This window comes from Manis javanica, chromosome 1, assembly GCF_040802235.1.
Source record: "Manis javanica isolate MJ-LG chromosome 1, MJ_LKY, whole genome shotgun sequence".
NCBI classification, from domain to species: Eukaryota; Metazoa; Chordata; class Mammalia; order Pholidota; family Manidae; genus Manis; species Manis javanica.
Window position 1 is genome coordinate 184,611,341 of NC_133156.1, and position 22,873 is coordinate 184,634,213.

The 22,873-nt window shown below is 40.9% G+C and overlaps 1 protein-coding gene across 4 annotated transcripts in view; it reads right to left on the reverse strand.

Moving 5' to 3' along the window:
* The window catches only part of ANTXR1 (ANTXR cell adhesion molecule 1), a 226,771-nt gene that overhangs the window by 95,139 nt on the left and 108,759 nt on the right, over positions 1-22,873 (reverse strand). For 3 of the 4 annotated variants that reach the window (XR_012120811.1, XM_037022145.2, XM_073212205.1), the window contains exons 11-12: positions 18,273-18,342; positions 16,821-16,899 (exon numbers count right to left, since the gene is read on the reverse strand). Coding sequence is in view for 3 of the 4 variants with exons in the window: in XM_037022145.2 (XP_036878040.1) it covers positions 16,821-16,899; positions 18,273-18,342 (149 nt within the window). In the remaining variant the exon portion in view is untranslated. Of the gene's footprint in view, positions 1-6,166; positions 6,266-14,169; positions 14,179-16,820; positions 16,900-18,272; positions 18,343-22,873 lie in introns of those variants that run through there. The other variant, XM_073212208.1, reaches the window with a different exon arrangement.

The following is a 22,873-nucleotide window of genomic DNA, read 5'->3' on the forward strand; positions in this document are numbered from 1 at the left end:
CTTGGGCTTTGGAACCAGGAACAGATGACTTAAACCCTAATTCTTCTGCTTCTTAACACACAGACTTTGGTTATGTGCCCTACTCTTTCTTAACCGTCCTTTTCTTACACATGTATGAAATTGGAATCATTCCTATTTCCCAAGATTGATTCAATACTTAGATGAAATAAGGTATGTGAAGATCCTGGCACATGGCCATCCTCCAACAAATGTGACTTCCTTTTCTATTCTCCCCTTGTTTCTATGCTAAGCCATGTTCCTAGTGATGTGCTCAGGTTTGGCCCAAGGAGATGAATATGATTCCTGTGAACAATCTCATATTAATGGTGGCTAGAACTATGGGGTTTTTAGTGGGTGGTCCCAGGTTACATATTTAGGAAACCACAGGTCCTCAGATTGCTACCCCAGTGTCAAGGACATGGAGACCCAAGGGGGTTTTCCAATGGTCAGTTTAATAGCCCTCATTAAAGTTGATCAAACATTAATGAGGGTAAAGCATAATCAAACATTATGATTCATTCCTGCTCCCTCAGAGTTAATCTGGGCTAGAAATGGCAATAAAATTGATAGACACTGAAGATACTGGATTCCTTAATGCGTGAAGAAGGCAGTATAGAAAAAAATATCAGGTGAGAATTACCTAAGCTCTTGTGCAACTCTTTAAAAAGCATGGCTATCAAGTAGTAAGCCTGTTCATGTAGTGGACGCAGCAGAACTCCCACATTCAGATGAATCTAATTCCTTCCAAACTACTGGCTTTGGGCACTGGAGACTCGCCAGTGACACAGCCACTGCTCAAAGCAATTCTGAAACACCAATGGTTTCTGAAACCAATTTATAGGCAACAAAAAGAAAATCTTGTATCTTCTCTGTCATGCTTTGCTTTTCACCAAGGAGGCTCCCAGCTTGATGCCCTACCCTTCACCAGACCTGGTTTCCACAACTCTTAGCATTGTCTCGCTATCAAACAATGATGATGTGTCCCTATTCCCCTTTGGGGATATTAAAACACTGTGCCTTCAGAGTTACGGCAACTGCAGGAGTGCAGAAGATGGCTGGAATTGTGACAGGGTTGTTGGGGAAAGTCTATGTCTTTCCAGGGTAAATATTTTGAAGGGGCAGCAATCATCTGCATGTGTAAATTCTAGTTTGCTATAAATCTTATTACTTTATTCCTTATATGAATAATACTGGGACTTACACAAGCCATCATTAGCATTCAATGAAGGGCAAGACTGATAGATCAATACCCAACTCCTAAGGACTCAAGTTTTGAGGTCACTATCATGGAAGGATACTCTATAGCAAGGTTTTCCAGAATCTCATTGGTCTTCTTGTCACCCAGACCCAGTGGAGACAGTTTGGGTCACTCATAACAGTGAAGGTGGGAAATAAATCTTGGATTCATTCAACACTTTGCTTTCTCTCCATAAAATACATAGAGCTTGTTAATCAAAACCAGTTTTTAGAGAATAATGCAGACAAGATGTAGCTTGTTAGTACCCAGAATGGCTTAGTTCCTGAGAGGGGGCTGTTGAAATACAATTACAGAGAAAGTTACTTAGTATAATGTTTGAATATTATGACCCTGGAAGAGAAAGACTAATTTCATTTTTTGTTCCATTAGATACAGGAACTTGTCTACTTGCCTTTAATGTAGCTACTTATTTAGACTATGAACTCAGAAAGGTGGAAGGCATGCCTATAACTTGAGTGGCACCTCATAGACACAGATGCTTACCAATGGTGACTATGATTAAGAGCTACACAAGCTATGCACAGTTAAACCTCTAAATGATGTGACCAATCACAGTGTTTGAGCTTGGAGCAGAGAGAGTTCAGGAAGCTTGCCAAGCTCAGTGAGGCATTCTGGGGCGGGTCCAGGCAGCAGTTGGCAGGCCTGGCAGCCATGGTGAAAGGGTAGATGGAGAGAAGGAGAGGACATTCCAGAAGAAAAGTGAAATGTGATCAAAGGCACAGAAGAAGGGACAGGCATAACTTAGGATGAGGAAGTACGAATGCAAATGTTTGTGCCTCAGTGAACATTCTTATCCGTTAGGGATCAGTATACTCACAAATTTAAGGCCAGCAGGTAAAATATCAGCTGAGGTCGCCAGACTGGAGTCTATCATGAGCAGCATTTGTTAGAAAAACTTTTTATTGAGTTTGTAGCTTTTATGTACAATCTCAAAACCTTGAGCCTTATAGATAACCTTTTCTAAATCCATGAATTTGGGCAGGGAAGGTAAAATCAAATTGCTTTAGCAGCACCTTTCATGCTTCCTCACCCTGCAAATGGAGCAGTTTTCCTTGCGGTGTTAAAAGAAACCCAGGACTATTTGAGTTGTCACTTAATCAAGTGCTTTTTAAGTTTTAGAAAAAAAATGAAACAAAACATTAAGCCCACTGCTTTGGGCATGGAGTAAACTAACATCTGTTCTAGCAACCACAGTAACGGCAAAGGAATGCTAGTTATGCACTGCTTGTGGCACTGACTCTAGTTGGGAAGAACTTGAAGGACTGACCTCTGAGTCTCCTTGGTGCCCTAATGAATAGGCAAAAAGATGGCTGCTTTGCAAAGGAAAAGTGTTTATATACCTTTGTGAGACGTCATCATTCTGTAGGGAGCAGAAGGAAGAGCTTGCCTGCTTTCTGGAAGTACAACAATATAATCATGTCAGTCCCCAATAACATCTTGATCAGAGGGTACACAGAAGGACCCTGGGGCAGCTTGTGATTTGGCACTATGAACTGCCAATGAGGACAATATGGTTTGGGTTTGGCTGCTGTCTCTTCCAGGTTTGATCCACTGATTTTGCCAATTTCCAACCATTTGAAGAGCTGGCCATTATTGTAGTGTTGGCTAAACTGACAGGCTCTCAAGCTCTCTGCTTTTTGGTTCTATTTCTCAAACTCTTAACTAATTCTCCTCTTCCTCCTCTTCTCTCTTTCTCTCTCTCACTCCACACACACACACACACACACACATATTTTTGGGCCCTCTCAATTGTGCACGTCTTCCTATAGTCACGCCTTTCACAGCTGGATTTGCGAATCCAGAATGCTCAAGCCAAAAGACTCAACTGTTTGGAAGAGGCTCCATTAACCCGGGAGTAGGCCTAAATGGACACACTGGTCACTCACCAGAGCTGCGTACTTAGGATATAACATTCCTTTCAAGTTCTTATTCAGAGACCAGGTATTCTTATTGTATATACAAAATCACAGAAGCTTGGCTATCTGATATCTGAAGACCCAGAAGCGTAACTGTCAAATTAGAAAGGAAGGATCTAGAATGGAAGACACACACATAATACTAAGAAGTCAGAGGCCAGAAAACCCAAAACCATCACTTCAAAAAAATGGTGATCAGAAGACTGCCCTAGGGACAAACAGCCTCAGGATTCAAGAGTTTCTAGTAATCTGGATAATTTTAGTTCATAAAAACAGGGGAGAGTAAAATGCAAGCATTGTACCACATTTATAACACCCATTTTGTGTACAAAGTTTCCATCAGAAGCAAGACTGAGCAGCAGGTGAGAGAGGAGCTCCACTTGCAAGCGTTCTTTTGGTTCCCTTAGGTAACTGTCGCTCGGCACTGCCCCAGACCCGGGACAGCAGTGAGTGTGGCCCATCCCCCGTCCAGAACTGACCCATCAAAACAGTCCTTCGGACACATGCCTGCTCCCGGGTTAATGGAGCCTCTTCCAAACAGTTGAGTCTTTTGGCGTGAGCATTCTGGATTCGCAAATCCAGCTGTGAAAGGTGTGGCTATAGGAAGACGTGCACAATTTAGAGGGCCCAAAAATATGTGTGTGTGTGTGTGTGTGTGGAGAGAGAGAGAGAGAGAGAGAGAGAGAGAGAGAGAGAGAGAGAGAGAAGAGGGGGAAGAGGAGGATTAGGTAAGAGTTTGAGAAATAGAACCAAAAAGCAGAGAGCCTGAGAGCCTGTCAGTTTAGCCAATCCCACAACTAAGTTTTCTTTGTTATCTCTCTACCTTGTTTTCTACTCTGTTCTTTCTTTATTATTTTTGTCCTCCTCTTACCTCCTCTTGGGATGGATTTACCAATTTCTCTTTGCAATTGTGTCAATTTTTGTTTTATATATGCTGAGAATGTCCTTAAGTACAGGCTAGAAATTATATCAGGCTAGAAATATATCTAGGCTAACTGTTCCTTTTAACATTATGGAATGGTTCTTTTATTTATTTATTTTTATTTAAAAAAATTTTGGTATCATTAATATACAATTACATGAGCAACATTGTGGTTACTAGATTCCCCCTGTTATCAAGTCCCCACCACATACCCCATTACAGTCACTGTTCATCAGCATAGTAAGATGCTATAGAATCACTACTTGTCTTCTCTGTGCTACACTGCCTTCCCTGTGCAACCCCCCCTGAATTATGTGTGCTAATCATAATGCACCTTATTCCCCTTCTCCCTCCCTTCCCACCCATCCTCCCCAGTCCCTTTCCCTTCAGTAACTGTTAGTCTATTCTTGGGTTCTGCAAGTCTGCTGCTGTTTTGTTCCTTCAGTTTTTTTCTTTGTTCTTGTACTCCACAGATGAGTGAAATCATTTGGTACTTGTCTTTCTCTGCCTGGCTTATTTCTCTGAGCATAATACCTTCTAGCTCCATCCATGTTGTTGCAAATGGTAGGATTTGTTTTCTTCTTATGGATGAATAATATTCCACTGTGTATATGTACCACATCTTTTTTATCCATTCATCTACTGATGAACACTTAGGTTGCTTCCATTTCTTGGCTATTGTAAATACAGCTGGGATAAACACAGAGATGCATGTATCTTTTTGAAACTGGGCTCCTGCATTCTTAGGGTAAATTCCTAGAAGTGGAATTCCTGGGTCAAATGGTATTTCTATTTTTAGTTTTTTGAGGAACCTCCATACTGTTTTCACAATGGTTGAACTAATTTGCATTCCCACCAGCAGTGTAGGAGGGTTCCCCTTTCTCCACATCCTCACCAGCATTTGTTGTTGTTTGTCTTTTGGATGTTGGCCATCCTAACTGGTGTGAGTTGATATCTCATTGTGGTTTTAATTTGCATTTCTCTGATGATTAGCAATGTGGCGCATGTTTTCATGTGCCTGTTGGCCATCTGAGTTTCTTCTTTGGAGAAGTGTCTGTTCAGCTCCTCTGCCCATTTTTTAATTGGATTATTTGCTTTTTGTTTGTTGAGGTGTGTGTGAGCTTTTTGTGTATTTTGGATGTCAACCCCTTATCAGATATGTCATTTATGAATATATTCTCCCATACTGTAGGATGTCTTTTTGTTCTACTGATGGTGTCCTTTGCTGTACAGAAGCTTTTTAGTTTGATATAGCCCATTTTTTCAATTTTGCTTTTGTTTCCCTTGCCCATGGAGATATGTTCATAAATAAGTGTTTCATGTTTATATTCAAGAGAGTTTTGCTTATGTTTTCTTCTAAGAGTTTTATGGTTTCATGACTTACATTCAGGTCTTTGATCCGTTTTGAGTTTACTTTTGTGTATGGAGTTAGACAGTAATCCAGTTTCATTCTCTTACATGTAGCTGTCCAGTTTTGCCAACACCAGCTGGAATGGTTCCTTTTATAGCAATAATATTTTGTTGCCATGTATTTTATTTTACCTAATTCTAAAAAGCTACACTAGCTTTCTTTTGCTATTTGCCTGGTTTAACTTTTCTTATACTTTTATAGGAAGTATAAAGTACATATACTATATACTTTATTTTCAGCTTTTCTTTGTCCTTAGATTTTGAGTGCTTTTTTTTTTTGGTAAATAGCATAGCAGGGTATTTTTTAAACACCATCTGTCAATCTGTCTTTTAACTGCTGAGTTTGGTCCTTTATTTTTATGTTGGTTATGGATAATTTGGGTTTAACTTTTATTTCTAAAAATAAATATTACCATCTTAGTATGTGCTTATCTCAGAGTTTCCTAAAGTATAGATTCAGAAATTTTTTTTCTCATTTACTCTCAAAACAAGGAAATTTCAAACTTAGGGCAAACATTCTTTAAAACACTTTGAGGTAAAAATACTGCAAGTCAATTGCTCAAACATCCAAGAAAAACAAATTAGCTTGATCCTCCAAAACATATTTGCAAGGATATTTTCATGCATATGAGGGTTATCAAAATAGAGATGTTGGCAAACGCCTTTTATTTCAGTTCATAAACAACATTTGACATCTGAGTTCTGCACTCTGATATTCCTGTGGTCTTTTGCCTTTTCTACTGATGGTACAAGAAACCACTGGTCATCTTGTTAAAATAATAATAATAATAAAATACTAGGGTATTGTAAAAAAGACCTTGAATTATGTGTGGCTCTACCAAGACTAGCTAATAAGTAGACGAGAATGACTTGTGACTAGATTATCAATTGTTTATAAATGAGAGAGTGTGTTTTCAGGTTATTTGAAAATAAATTGTTCTCAGGAGGCGCTTTAAGCATACTTGGGTATGAAATACGATTCTCATTTGTATTAGGTGGGGGTTGGCTGATTTGAATCACACTCAGAGAAGCTGTCTCCGGTATCACCAACAAAAGGCTCTCATATTTATTCTCAAAATATAAAAGCCCAATTTATTTGTTATACTGTCTAAGACAGATAATGCTTCCCTTACTCCTTTGCGAACTTACTTTGTGCTAGAATTACAGACTCTCAGGGTTGGAAGGAGTCTGACAGCTTTTCCAATCCCATTGCCTATCTGTTGAACAAATGGTATTCACACAATTCTGCCAATTTGTTATATTGCCTGTGCTTGAATACAACCATAGCAGGGATCTCACTCCCACTGGAAGCAGTCAATTAGAAAGACCTTTTGAAAAATAGGCTGCAAACCGTCTATCAGCCTCTTCTACTCCTTGGATCTCTACACTAAAACCCGACACACCTGTCTCAGGACAACTTTTCAAATTTTGAAAATGGTCATCAAGTCTTTCCCCATGTCTCCAGGCTAAAGACTCCCGAATCTGCAGATTATTCTATGCAATCTACCATATTCGGTAACATATTTCAGTTTACCAGCCTGGTAGGGAATGTGTCCAGAAGCCTGTGCTGGCCCTCCCTTGAAATATCCTGGTATTTAATAAAATGCACAAATGGAGAGTTTACCTTCACCAAGTTGACAGGTTCCATCATTTCCTTAGTCTAAGATACTATACTTCTGATAATTTTACCAGAAGTCAGAGTGTCTTTAGAAACCATATCACTGTGCTGACTGCTAGAGAGTATGTATCAGTGAACAGCAACTGACACTGGATAGTTAGTAGCTAACAGGCCCTGTGCCAGCTGTAAGGGCAGGAGTTTAGCCACACTGATCTGACCCCAAAGCTCATCTTGGCTCACACTTTTCTTCTCTAACTCAGTCTTCCTCCTGTGTTTTGCTAAGCCACTTCTTTCAAAGGATACTTTGCCTGTAATTACAGCACTAATAAAGTAAAGGGCATTCTTTTTCAAAGGCTGAGTATGAAACACTAATGAGTCTCTTGTAGTCCCAGGGCTTTGGAGTGGTCACTTCCGGCACAAAGTTCTTTCAGCCCAAATAACATAAAAGTGAATGGAGCCTATTCCCTTTCCCAATGACCAAATTTATAAAACAGTGGCACCTAAATTAATGCTATTTTGTTAATATACTTGGAACATAACAAATGCTGAATTAATTTTCCTAAAATATTGATTTATGCTTCCTTTAAACGGCTTCCCATCTTCCAAACTCTGTCTTCTGTCAGTCGCACTCTCTTCCAGGTCAGTCTCCCATTTCCCCTCCAATCCAATCTCCCCTTCCTCTTCCAGACTCTGTGAAGAGTTGGCGGCTAAACAAGTGAGGAAGAGGTGGGGGTAGGAGCAAGCTGGACGGGCAGGGGAATGTTAGGGGTAAGTCAGGGTATGGGTCCGGTCCTGCCCTCCTCAACTAGTTGTCTGGAAGGGACTTGTTTTCTCCTGACATTGTTTCCAAAAATTGAGAAATACTTTGGGTAGGGTCTTGTTGGGGAAGGACACTCATGGGATAAAGTTTTTGTGGTGAGTAAATCATCAGCTGGTTACACGTTATCCCTAATTTTCTAGAATTACCTATCCAGCTCTCTTTTGCAGAAAGGGGTGAACACCTTCTTGGATAATCGGGAGGTCATCCACTAGGCCCATTATGTGGACACTCGTCCATTATGTGGACAGGCTCATGTGCCTCTGGAATAGATGGGGTAATTTTTGGGTACCTCTGTGATACTTGCTTTCCATACCCCAATGTGTATGATATTTGCCTTCTTGGAGTTTATCTTGCTTTGGCTTCTGGAAGGCAAGGACTGATTATTCTTCTTTGAGTTCCTAGCACTTTTCCCATAGTTCTATTTTTTTTTCAAAGCAGAGAGAAAGTTTTATTTGAATATAGTCCTGCCCATAGTTCTATTTTAATACATGTTTTTGGCCCTATTTGCCACCAGCAACCTCCTCCCTATGCTTCTTTCCTTACTGAAGAAACCTACGTGCTTATAGCTGCTGTATGAATTATCTATCCCAAAGATAGCTATCTATTTGATTGATAGACTGTTTTGTTGATCTTGGAAAAGAAACAGAAGAAAAAAAGTCTTCTCTGATTTCTATTTTTTTTTCTGAAGAGTGTACAATAATTTTTTATTACGTTGGAAGGCGAGATTGCCATTCAGCACAGGCTTCTGGACTCATTCCCTACCAGGCTGGTAAATTCAAGAAATTTTGGCAAGGGCAGTCATGCCAACTGTGTGTTGACCTAGAAGGCCATATGATTACAAAACCGGGCTGGATTTGTATTTTCCCAAGTTACTTCAAAGCATTTGGTAACAGAATTGAACTGCCCTACAATGCAGATGCGGGAAGCTACCTAGGACAGAACTCTGGAGATTGTTCTGTGAAGTGGTCTGTACCCTCCCCCTGCAGCCTCTCTTAGTTGCGGCCACTGTAGCCTCCACCTGTGAGTGCCAGCACACCCCCTTAATCGCCAGCCCCAACCCACGCAGTCCAAGCACCCTCAGTCTTGGCTGGCAGCATCCAGATGAGCTGAACTGCCACAGCCAAAGTTTCTGGTGTTCCAGGGTGAGCTCAGGCCATGCCAATGTTCCATAAGTCACAACTTTTCCAGTTGTCTAGATTCTTTTCTTTTTTTTGGAAGATTAACAATGCTTATTTCCTGAATGAGGAAAGATCAGGTGTTAACATCAAAACTGCGTCATGTATTATGTTTAAATTAAATATTAGAGAAACCCTAAAATACGGCTGGTAAGGAAGGCTTTTCTAATTGGCCCTAAGTCATTTCACCTCTGATCATCTCTTTTGGTACCCCATCCCAACCAGTCATAGCTACACTGCACCAGCACTTGTCTTTACTCAGGCCACTCCCTTAGCAAATCCCCACTCTTTCATCATCTCTTCTGTAAATCCTTTGATTTCCCCAGACATTTCACTTCATAGTATCACAGGGTGTTGTTCATTTCTCTGTAAAGGAACTTATCACATTAAATTACAATTTCTTGGAGTACTTATCTGTTTCCCATGTCTTAGATGTGTTCCTTGGACTTAGGAAATGTAGTTACTAGATTCTTTCTCAGTCTATATGTCTGTCTGGCATCCAGCCTTGTGCTATGGATGCTCATGGACCAGGGGCCCACCCTGAATTTTGATCCAGTTGAATGGGCTATTTCTAGACTCCTTCTCTAGACCCCTGACAAGAGTCTGTTCCTGGTGGAGCTGGTACTGTGCTGAAGAGGTCTTTGACTCTTGCCCTGCCTGGGATCACTGGTTGTAGTTTCTCAGCTGGCAGACTATCCCTTCTAAATCATGCTCAAGCTCCCCATGCTCTTTGTATGTGCCTATTAGATTGCTGGCCATACTCTCTGGAGGACTATCCTCCAACCAGCTCAGTGCCTCCTATTCCAATCCTATGTCATCTGGCTCCCTTTCTTTCCTACTAGCAGGTGCCATCGGTCTCAGTAGGACCCATGGTTCATTCAGTCGGTTACCAACTCTCTATTGAGCAACAGCGATATGCAGTCATTGTGCTGGGTGCTGGGTTGCAATGATGAACAAGACAAGTCTGCTTTTCCTCAAGTTGCACATGGACTACACTGTGTAAGAGGACAATTATTCTTTCCCGTGCCATGCTCTCTTTACTCCAAGTTTATAGTTGTCTCCAAACTTATAACCTACCTCCGTAAGGCTGCTGGAGGGCTGTTCTCGTATGATCTATCAGGAGCTATGAAGTGTTAAAAACAATACTGATGTTAGCTGGGCTTTCTTCCTAAAACAAGGAGCAACAAGTCTGTGGCTTACCAGGCCTTAGTGTGAAAGGGGGAAACTTGAAGTTTCAACTTGAAATATGGAAAGGAGCATTTGGAGAGAAAGTTATGTGACTATAAAACTTCAGCAACACAAAAGGGAGAAGGTCCCTGGCTTGGTCACATTATTCTTTTAGGTTAAGCTCCTAGTTTTATACTAGAAAATACTGTCCAAAAGAAGGAACATAAAAGAGAGGGTTCTGATTTTAAATCTTTGGATTCTTAAATAAATAGGATAGGGTGTGAATCAGGAGAGTAAATCTTTTTTCTTAAATAGATTTTAATAATCAAAAAAAAAAAGCTTTGGAGGACAATTAGTATCAGGTAAGTATAACAATAAGAATCCTGTGTCTTTAGGATTTTTACCTGGTAAGCTTATTAAAATGCAGACTCCTGGCCTCTGCCACCCCAAGAAATTTCAATTCTTTAGGGTTTCTCAACTTGGTAAAACTGAAATTTTGGACTGGATAATTCTTTGTACTGGGTGGGGGCTCTCCCGTGCATCATTGGTCTCTCTTTCTCAAATGAGTATCGAGAAAAGAATATCACTTGTTTTAGAAAAGAGTAGTGTGAATTCATGAAAATCTGAAGGATAAAATGGTCAAAAAAAGTCCTTGGGAAACAAGTCGGCCTCATGTTCATCCCCACAGAAATCAAACCATACTCCAAAACCACAGTGCAGGGCAGCTGCTTCAGGGGACACTTTGGGACCAAGTCTGCCATAAAGGTTTTTTTGAAGTTACAGATCTCATCTGTAGGAGATGCTACCTCCTCTAATAAAATGCCTCCAAATATTTGGTATGATAGAATATGTTAAATAATAATAGGAACTTTCTGTGTGGTAATAATGCAGAAATGTCAGTAAGTACTTGCTGTAGTTCATTTTTTGAATTATTCTAAATAGTCCCCTTATGTTACTCTTGATTCATTTACTGAGAAAACTGTTTTTTTTTTTTCTAAAAATAGTGAAGACTCTTCTGCCTCTTCCCATTTGATTTACCACCACACCTAATTTACTGGTGTTTGTTTTCCCTTGTTATCCTGCAGGCAAGATCTTCAAAGTCATCCCCAGCCTGTTCCTAAGGATACAGGCTTATAGTGGACTCAAAAGGAAGCCTAATTCTTAAGCAGGGAAACATTGCCTGTTTATAATCTGCAAAGCATGAGCAGCAAATCTTTTAATGAGACAAGCCATTGGGCTTTTACTTGGCAGGGTTAGAGAATGTTGGTAAACTAGTAAATAGCTATCATTCTTTGACAGACTACCATGTACTTCAAGTCCCTTATAAACCTAACCTTTGATCTTTACAACAACCATGTAAAACAGGCTCTGAGACAGGTTCAGGTTAACTTGCCCAAGGTCATCCTGGGAAGTGGTAGGGCTGGGATTTGAAATCAGGACTTCCAGACTCAATATCCTGTATTCTTAACCCCTCCATTATGTTACAATTATTGAGCAATTGTTGTTTTGATGCTTCTGGGCTGCGTTTGTTACATTTTTATTTTCATTCAACAAATTCTTTTTGAACAGTGACTTGACCTGGGTCCTCTCAAATTTATTCAACCTTGTTGCTGTTTGCAGCCAAGCTGTTTTTCATGTAAATTAGGAGGGGAAAGGGCAGGTTCACCACTGACTTAGTGCTAGTTTTCAAATCTTATATCTAACTTTATGTCACTTTCCTTTCTTCAAAGATGGTGATTTTCCATCCTGGAAGCCAATACAAAGTAAGTCCTGAATATAGTTAATAGGAATGAGTACCAGGGGAGCCTCATTGCTACTATACTGGGTGACCAGGGGTATGTGGTGTACATCCTAGCAGAGTAGCTGCCAACCTGAGAAATGGCCCATATTGGAAGGCACCAGAAACTCATGCAAAATGAGTGGGAAAGAAAAAAGTTACAGTCCCGAGGAGGGACTATGAACAAACTATGTTCAGAGATGTATCTGGTCCATTCAGGGGATGGTCCCGTCCCATCTTGTGCCCTTTCAAATCACCACTTGGGCTTTCTCCTCCATGATGCCATTGTGACGCTTCTTAAATTCACAACTCCTTTCCCTCTGTGAGACTCTATAGCATGTATGTCGAACTCACACAATCCTGTTCTTTATTACATACTCTTTTTTTTGGAAAAACTTGAGCAGCAAAAGAAATGAAATTTTCATGCAAGCTTGCATTATAACACAAAGTATAAAATAAGTTTTCACAGCATAAATAAATCATTGAATCAAGAAATAAATGGGAAAGAGGAGACAAATCTCCCATGCAAAATTCCAAGTCATTTATGTACGTAGGTAGCCCCTGACGAGGAGTGTAACTCTCCAGTCCTTAAGGGTGGGCTGGGCATGGTAACTTCTTTCTAAAGAGCACAGTGCAGAGAAGGGGACAAAAAGAGTAACTTCACAGTGGGGAAACTTGACAGCCACTACCTCAGCCAAATAAATAATCAAGGTCAATACCAAATGTGGTAAGTCATATTACATACTCTTTTATATGCTGTTGGACTGGTTTCTCCAACTGGAATTTGAGTTCCTTAAGGAGAGCAAGTCTGTAAAATGTAAATGCAGCACTGGAAACATGGTAGTTCAAGAACTGCTCGCTGAATGATTCCCTGATTTTTGTATACTTTTGTTCAGAAAGTATAGAATTTCAAGGTATTTATCTAAAAGAAGACAATCTTTCACAGAGAGTTCTTTAAGGTGCTAAAATTTGATTGCTCTGTTCTCAAAAGGGCAAACCTCTTTTTGGTATTTCAAAGCAGCCCCATGCTAGTGATTTTCTCACCTATTGCTTGTGGTTGGGGAATAAAGGGGAGGCCAGTTAAGACTACAGAGCTGGGATATATTTACAGATGCTGGTGAGAGAGACTTTGGATGTTTTACCATTTCCTATAGTCCTGGAGCTCAACAAAGTTTACCATTTGTATAGGAATCTATTAGCTCTTGGATGGAAAAAAATTTCCTGTAAAACTTCATGGAATTTTTGCTCCTGGCAGGGCCAATGGTTATTCATTGTGGATCTTGAAAAGTTTGTGACATGGTTGTCCAAATGGGCACTAAATAAAGCGAAAAAAGAAAAGTCTCAACTACATATTTTAGAATTATTTTTGGTTCCAGGTGATGGGCTGGGCAGGCTGTGACTGGCACTGACGAGACTAACCCTTTCCTCAGACCCAGGGGATCACTTTTGATCTGAAAATCTTGTCCTCCACACCAGCTGCCCAAGAAACAAATACAAGTCCAACCCTTACTTCATATTCTGGATGACCATATGCTCCACCTGCATCGCTACTTTGTCCAGCAATGGCTTCAGTCTTTTAAATTTCAGCTTCCATGTAGGGCCCTGTTGGGGACTGGGGTTTTGTTTGAATATAGGTCCCTTTCTCTGGATGGGTTTGGCCATCTTGTCTGCCCCGTTCCATCACCTGGGCTTGGCTGAAGGCAAACATGCACTTGTAGGCTACATCTTATCTCAGAACAGTCCTTTTAATAAAATAATCAGACACTGAGGTGAGGAGCCAACTCTCTAGGGAGAATCTCCTATTAGTCCAATAATTTTGACTTAAGTCCCACTATAGTAACAACTAACATTTACTGAGCGCTTGCTTACTACCTGCCAGGCTTTCCACCAAGCAATTTACCTATATCATTTCATTTAATATTCACATTACTGATAAGAGATGTAAGTTATTATTACACTAATTTTACAGATTGGGAAACTGAGGGACAAAGGGGCTCAATAATTTGGTCAAGGCCACGCAACTAGTCAACAGCAAAGCTGCCCCCCAGTTTTCCCTTCTGCCCGGAATCTTCTCCTCCTTCTGTCTTACATCTGTCAGTTGAGGGCAACTCCGTCCTTTCAGGTTCTTAGGCCAAAGCCCTTGGGACCATTCTTGACAACTGGTCTTCTCAAGTCCTACATTCAGTGCTTTGGGAAATCCATTAGCTTTGCCTTCAAAAGAAATCTGACTCTGAGGGCTTCTTCCATCTCTGCTGCTCCTTGCTGAGCCAAGCCACCACCATCTTTGGCCTGAAATACTGCCATAACCCTCCTGACCAATCATAGTCCCTCTACCCTTGTCTTCCCACAGGCTCTTCTGGCAGCCAGAGTGACCTTTCAGTGTAAGTCACAACATATTGCTCCTCTGTGTAAAGCCAAAGTCTTGCAAAGCCCCCCACTCTCCATCCCCACTATCTCCCTGCCTCCTGCTGGTCTCACTCACTCTCTTCCAGCCAATGACCAGTAGCCTTCTTGCTCTGTTTGGAACACAGCAGGTGTCTCCAGCCTCGGGCCTAAGTGCTGGGGCTCTTGGCTTGGCATGTTTTTCTGCCGGGAGCCTCACGGTTAACTTCAAGGGCTCTACTCGAATTCCACCTTCTCAGTGTACCTCTGTTTATATTACACTCGCTCAAGTACTACCTAATCCTCTTCCTTTGCTCTATTTTTTCTATAGCACACATGTTATTTTTTAACATGGCATGTAATTCATTCGTTATGTTTAGTGTTTACTCTCTGCCTTCCTGCCCCCACCCCCACCCCCACGGCCCACTAACCAGATAGAGATTTTTGTCTGTAATATTCTCTGATGTACCCCAAGTACCCAGGACAGTGCCTGGCAGGGTTGTGTGTGATTAATGAGTATTTGTTGAATAAATGAATGAATGGACCTGGATCTCAAATGTTAGGGTGCTTGTAGTTGTGTTATAGACATACTACTTTCTCAAGTGAAAAGGGGAATAATGCAGATGTTATGAGGTGGTGTTGATCAAGGGTCAGCTGAAGCAAAAGCTTAGGGATATGCACTTAGATGAGGGGGATACAAGACATGAGGCTGGAGGTGGGAAGATATATAGGACTTACTGGGAGCCCTTCTCATTTTGCAGTATGTTAGCGAGCACACCCTTTCTTGCTGGCTTACAGGGACAGGGCTTACAGTCACAGTCCCGTGTCTGCCACACCACTGGCTTGGTCCCAAGACATTTCCCCTCCCCCCGCCCTGCCCTGGGGCCCTGAGGGCCTGGCTGTTTCTTTGTGGTATGGTGAGACATAATGGGAAATACAGCCCCAAGTTGTTGAATCACTCAAAAGCAGGGAGGAATGTAGAATGGAGTTGTTAGATTTGGGGTATGTTAATCATTTCCTGCAGGTTGGCAGGTTCCAGAAGGGTCAGCTTCTAAAAGAATCACGCAGCGTACACCTGAAGAAGTTTCACTGCATCTACACACAGTTTTCGTATTTGGTCTTTAGACCTGATGTTCTACCAAGGGATGCCTGAGACACACATTTCTCAATGGTGACACTTCTCTGTGACAATCTTAGTTTCTTACTTCGGTCAAGTAAAACTTTTCTATTGTCTGTACTCATTGCACAGGCTTACCCTGCTTTCAAGAAAATTGGTTTTCTCTTAACAGGATGAAAAGTGTGTTGGGGAGAGATGTTGTTCATCATCAGGCCTAACTGCCTGCTCATCTATGAGATAAGTTGTTTTCATCTTTCCTGGCTTCAGTGCATGCCCATCTGTCATGCACTTGTGTCCTGTAAGGGTTCCCAGTCATTGCTGCACAAGTCTTAAGGACACAAACCCCAATTACTGAGGGGTTCTAATGACATGTCTTCCAAAGGTCAGCCAGTATCTGCCCAAACTGACCATCAGGCCAAACATATTAGTCTCTAGGAGGATCTAATGGGAAAAATGTAATTGTGGAACTGCTCCTGTTAGGGGCTGAGGTCTGTGGATGAGCTAATGAAGCACTGACTGGCCTTTGACAGGGTCCAAGACCCTGGCAATGGGTGGGAGCAACTACACAGGCTGAAGAGATCCCAGCCATAGCTGCACAAGACAATCTCCCATGGAGGCCTCCGAACCACCAGAGACTTTGTTTCAGCTGGTCTGGTATGAGGCCAGGGCATCAATATTTTTTAAAAGCTCTCCAGGTGACTTTACATGTAGCCAGAAATGAAACCCACCTGACATGAAGGATCCAGAGAAGGGAGACGGGAGTTGCTGGTGGAGAGAACACAGCCCCATTCCTGCCTCAGTTTCCCATTTTCTCCTGGTTTATTTTTATAATATGGACACAACCATACAGACAAGCCACAACTCTTCCCATTCTAAATAAAACACTCTCTTTATACTCCATTTAGTTACTGCCCCATTTTCTGCTTTCTGTAAGAGAAAACTCCCTAGGATGTGCTTTCTATATGTGCCATCCAATTTCTCTCCACACGTTTCCACCTAAACCCAGTCCCATTGTCCCCCCTCACAACTGCACAGACACCACTGGGTCATGCCCTCAGTCACAGTCGGGACACGGGGAGCCTGGAGGAGTCCCACACAGGCCCTGATACATGCTGGGGTGCGGCACGCCCCTGATGGGGCCATGGCTGGCCCAGCAGTGCTGGAATCACAGCTTAGTGAGCAGAATGCACCCCTGGAAAAGTCACCAGGGAGGTGAGAATGGCAATGAAACCTTCAACAAAGGGAAATGATGACTCACACAGTGTGTGGTGGTGATGATGACAGAGCTGGAGATGAAAGAGAGGCCATCGTTCATGCTGACCTGAAGTGCGGCTTTCCTGCAATGACAAGGGAACCGGAGACACTCAGCACAGCATGCAAGGCACATGGCCCAGAGGCCCCCTGCAGGCTCTGCTCTTAATCACCCTTAGGACTAGTCTCTTCCCTGGGGGCCTGAGCTGTCTCCTTTGTAAGATGTGCATGATGGTCTCTGGGGCCCATTCACCCCTAATGTTCTACAGAGATGTCAGTGTAAGCTTGGCTGGTGGGTTAAGACGGTGCATTCAGCCCTTCTTTACTGCAGCGAATTGCACTGAATAAGCAAAGCCTGCTCCCATTTAATTTACTTGTCACATTGTGGTAGGACAAAGTACTCTTAAAAAATGGTCCAAGTTAGTGGGGATTCATTCTCTGGACTCTCAGTGATCTGATTCCGATGGGGATGGCTTTGCTGTATTTAGCAAACTTACAGAGGTACAGCTGCAGATGAAATAATGTGCCCCCTATCTCTTTACTCACACATGAACTTGCATTTTATATCATGGACACAAGGCTAGTTGGTGGAATCACAGGCCAATATCAGGTAACCAGAGTTGGAGGCTTTACATGTTGAACAAATGATTGGAGGTAGGATTCAGAGGAACAAGTTTAGCATTTTTCCCTTAGAGCTACCATTCTATCTTCAGCGTGTTACAGACATGTTTACAGATAAACTAGGTCATGTCTCTCTGTTTCCCCACATATTTATTTTCTTCGCTCAGGGTGCTAATTCTCTTGTCTTTGCATATTTTGATTGCATCTCACTAACAATTGCACCACCGTAACATTTTCCCCATGAGTGAGTTCAGGGAACCTCGTGCCATCTGGGTGAATACCTGATACTCTGCAGAAGTGCAGACAAAGGAGCACTGAGCTTGGCCTGAATCTGGGGTCTTGAAGCAGCTGTGCACCCGCTTAGCCCTCCTGAGCTTCCTTTCTGAGTTTCCTTATCTTTAAGGAGTTAATCGCCTTGCAGGACTACTACTGTGACAGGTTGAGAGGTTGAGATAACGTTTGTGGGGGCCTTTTGGGAAGTGTGCAAGCTTTCTGGAAATGTGGCTGTGATTAAGCCAGACAGGCCTGGGTTTGAACCTAGACTCCCTCACTGTGTGAACTTGGGCAAACTCCTGGAATTCTCTTAGCCCAGATTCCACATCTGCAAAACTGGGATGATAGGAGAATCTGGTTCATGGGAATTTGGGAGGATAAAGTGAGATAGCCTTTGTGAAACATTCATCCTGTTGCCTTGCTCACTGTAAGCATCATCATCATTATGTGGAGAAGTCCAGAGAAAGGCTCCATGGTGACAATGAAGAGGACACTCTCTTTTCCCTTCATCCCCTCTGCCTCCTCAATCCTCCCTAGCTGGGTGGTTCAGTTGGTGGAAACTTACATGCCAACTTCTTTTAGGACAGGTGCTGGACACAGCAAATAAGTATCTTCCACAGCAAAGGGCTTCTCATCTGTAAAAAGGAAATCGCTGGATTAAAAGGAGTAAATCAAGTTTATAATCTCATATTTAGTGACTCCTGAAACCATGAACCAAGTCCTGGGAGACATTAGAAGAACAATAACCCTTTGAAGGAGAAACTTGTTTTCAGCTGTAAAATTCCCTAGAGTGAACTCAAGGTCTCCTGACTGGTAGTAGTCCTTGACTTGGTACATTCAGTTGAGTCACTGGATGAGCAAAGAGACTGAGCTCTTACCTTACACCAGGCATAACTGAAAATAAAAAGATATTAGACTATTCTTCAGAGAGCTTCAGGTTTAAGTCTAGTTTGAGAGAGAAGCCATAGTTGTGGAAAAAAATCACTGATGCAGCATTATTTATAATAACCAAGATATGGAAGCAACCTGAGTACCCAGGATGGGTGAATGGATAAAGATGTGATAAATATAATAGAATATTATCCCACTATAAAAAAGAGGAAATCTTGCTATTAGAGACAAATGGATGACCTTGAGAGCATTATGCTGAGTGAAGTCAGACAGAAAGACAGATACTATGTGATCTCACTTATATGTGGAATCTAAAAAAGAAAAAAATAAAAGAAACTAAACTCATAGGTATAGAGAAGAGATTGGGGTTACCAGAGGTGGGGTTTGGGGATGGAGGTGAAATGGGTGAAGGGCACCAAAAGGTACAAAGTTCCAGTTATAAAATAAGTCCTGGGGATATAATGTATAGCATGGTGACTATAGTTAATACTGTATGGGATAACTGAAAGTTGCTAAGAGAATAAATCTTAAAAGTTCTCATCACAAGAAAAATATGTGACTACATTTTACATTTTTGGTGTAGAAATAGGTTTTTTTAAATTAAGGTATCATTAATATACACTCTTATGAAGGTTTCACATGAAAAACATTGTGGTTACTATATTCACCCATATTATCAAGTCCCCCCCATGCCCCATTGCAGTCACTGTCCACAGTGTAGTAAGATGCCACAGAGTCACTATTTGTCTTCTCTGTGCTGCACTGTCTTCCCTGTGACCCCCACACACACCATGTGTAACAATCATAATACCCCTCAATCCCCTTCTCCCTCCCACCCCACACACCCTCCCCAATCCCTTCCCTTTGGTAACTGCTAGTCCCTTCTTGGTGTCTGTGAGTCTGCTGCTGTTCTGTTCCTTCAGTTTTGCTTCGTTATTATTACCCCACAAATGAGGAAAATCATTTGGTACTTGTCTTTCTCCACCTGTCTTTCTTCACTGAGGATAATACCCTCCAGCTCCATCCATGTTGTTGCAAATGGTAGGATTTGTTTTCTTCTCATGGCTGAATAGTATTCCATTGTGTATATGTACCACATCTTCTTTATCCATTCATCTACTCATGGACACTTAAGTTGCTTCATATCTTGGCTATTGTAAATAGTGCAGCAATAAACAGGGGTGCATATGTCCTTTTGAATCAGGGATCTTGCTTTCTTTGGGTAAATTTCTACGAGTGGAATTCCTGGGTCAAATGGTATTTCTATTTTTAGTTTTTTGAGGAACCTCCTATTGCTTTCCACAGTGGTTGAATTAATTTACATTCCCAGTCTAGGCAGTCTAGGAGGTTCCCCTTTCTCCACATCCTCACTGGCATTTGTTGTGCCTTATCTTTTGGAGGTTGACCATCCTAACTGGTGTGAGGTGATATCTCATTGTGGTTTTAATTTGCATTTCCCTGATAATTAGTGATGTGAAGCATCTTTTCATGTGCCTGTGGGCCATCTGAATTTCTTCTTTGGAGAATTGTCTGTTCATATCCTCTGTCCATTTTTTAATAGGGTTATTTGCTTTTTGGGTGTTGAGGTGTGTGATTCCTTTATATATTTTGGATGTTAAACCCTTGTTGGATATGTCTTTTACAAATTATATTCTCCCATGCTGTAGGATGCCTTTTAGTTCTACTGATGGTGTCCTTTGCTGTACAGATGCTTTGTAGCTTGATGTAGTCCCATTTGTTCATTTTTGCTTTTGTTTCCCTTGCCTGAGGAGATGTGTTCAGGAAAAAGTTGCTCATGTTTATATTCAAGAGACTTTCACCTGTGTTTTCTTCTAAGAGTTTCATGGTTTCATGACTTACATTCAGGTCTTTTATCCATTTTGTGTTTACTTTTGTGTAAGGAGTTAAACAGTAATCCAGTTTCATTCTCTTACATGCAGCTGTCCAGCTTTGCCAACACCAGTTGCTGAAGAGGCTGTCATTTCTCCATGGTATGTCCATGGCTCTTTTATCATATATTAATTGATCATACATGCATGGGTTTATATCTGGGATCTCTATTCTGTTCCATTGACTATGGCTCTGTTCTTGTGCCAGTACCAAATTGTCTTGATTACTGTGACTTTGTAGTAAAGCTTGAAGTCAGGGAGCACAATCCCCCTAGCTTTATTCTTCCTTCTCAGGATTGCTTTGGCTATTCAGGGTCTTTTGTGGTTCCACACGAATTTTAGAACTATTTGCTCTAGTTCATTGAAGAATGCCATTGGTATTTTGATAGGGATTGCATTGAATCTGTAGATTTCTCTAGGCAGGTTGGCCATTTTGATAATATTAATTGTTCCTATCCATGAGCATGGGATATATTTCTATTTATTGCTATCTTTTTAGTTTCTCTCATGAGTGTCTTGTAGTTTTCAGGGTATAGGTCTTTCCCTTCCTTGGTTAGGTTTTTTCCTAGGTATTTTATTCTTTTTGATACAATTGTGAATGGAATTGTTTTCTGATTTCTCTTTCTGCTAGTTCATCATTAGTATATAGGAATGCAACAGATTTCTGTGTATTGATGATTTTGTATCCTGCTACTTTGCTGAATTCAGTTATTAGTTCTAATAATTTGGGGTGGATTCGTTAGGATTTTTTATGTATAATATCATGTCATCTGCAAACAGGGACAATTTAACTTCTTCCTTACTAATCTGGATTCGTTTTATTTTTGTGTTGTCTGATTGCCATGGCTAGGACCTCCAGAACTATGTGGAATAAAAGTGGCGAGAGTGGGCATCCTTTTCTTGTTCCCAATCTTAAAGGAAAAGCTTTCAGCTTCTCACTGTTAAGTATGATGTTGGCTGTGGGTTTGTCATATATGACCTTTATTATATTGAGGTACTTGCCCTCTATACCCATTTTGTTGAGTTTTGTCATGAATGGATTTTGAATTTTGTTGAATGCTTTTTCAGCATCTATGGAGATGATCACATGGTTTTTGTCCTTTTTGTTGACATGGTGTATGATGTCAATTGATTTTCAAATATTGTATCATCCTTGCATACCTGGAATAAATCCTACTTGATCATGATGAATGATCTTTTTGATGTATTTTTGAATTGGGTTTGCTAATATTTTGTTGAGTATTTTTGCATCTATGTTCATCAGGGATATTGGTCTATAGTTTTCTTTTTTTGTGGTGTCTTTGCTGGTTTTGGTATTAGAGTGATGCTGGCCTCATAGAATGAGTTTGGAAGTATTCCCTCCTACTATTTGGGAAATGTTACAGACAATGGGTATTAGGGTTTCACTAAATGTTTGATAAAATTCAGCGGTGAAGCCATCTGGTCCAGGAGTTTTGTTCTTAGGTAGTTTTTGATTACCAATTCAATTTCATTGCTGATAATTGGTCTGTTCAGATTTTCTGTTTCTTCCTGGGTCATCCTTGGAAAGTTGTGTTTTCCTAGAAAGTTGTCCATTTCTTCTAGGTTATCCAGTTTGTTAGCATATAATTTTTCATAGTATTCTCTCATAATTCTTTGTATTTCTGTGGTGTCCGTAATGATTTTTTCTTTCTCATTTCTGATTCTTTTTATGTGTGTAGACTCTCTTTTTTTCTTGGTAAGTCTGGCTAGGGGTTTATCTATTTTGTTTATTTTTTCAAAGAAGCAGCTCCTGCTTTCATTGATTCTTTCTATTGTTATATTCTTCTTAATTTTATTGATTTCTGCTCTAATCTTTATTATGTCCCTCCTTCTACTTACTTTGGGCCTCATTTGTTCTTTTACTAGTTTTGTTAATTGTGAGTTTAGAGTGTTCATATGGGATTGTTCTTCTTTCCTGAAGTAGGCCTGTATTGCAATATACTTCCCTCTTATCATGGCCTTCACTGCGTCCCACAGATTTTCTGGTATTTAATCATTGTTGTCATTTGTCTCCATAAATTGCTTGATCTCTGTTTTATTGTGGTCATCGATCCACTGATTATTTAGGAGCATGTTGTTAAGCCTCCATGTGTTAGTGGGCTGTTTTGTTTTCTTTGTACAATTTATTTCTAGTTTTATAACCTTGTGGTCTGAGAAGCTGGTTGGTACAATTTCAATCTTTTTGAGTTTACTAAGGCTCTTTTTGTGAACTAGTATATGATCTAGTCTTGAAAATGTTCCATGTGCACTTGAGAAGAATGTATATCCTGTTGCTTTTGGGTGTAGTGTTCTGTAGATGTCTGTTAGGTCCATCTGTTCTAATACATTGTTCAGTGCCTCTGTCTCCTTACTTATTTTTCTGTCT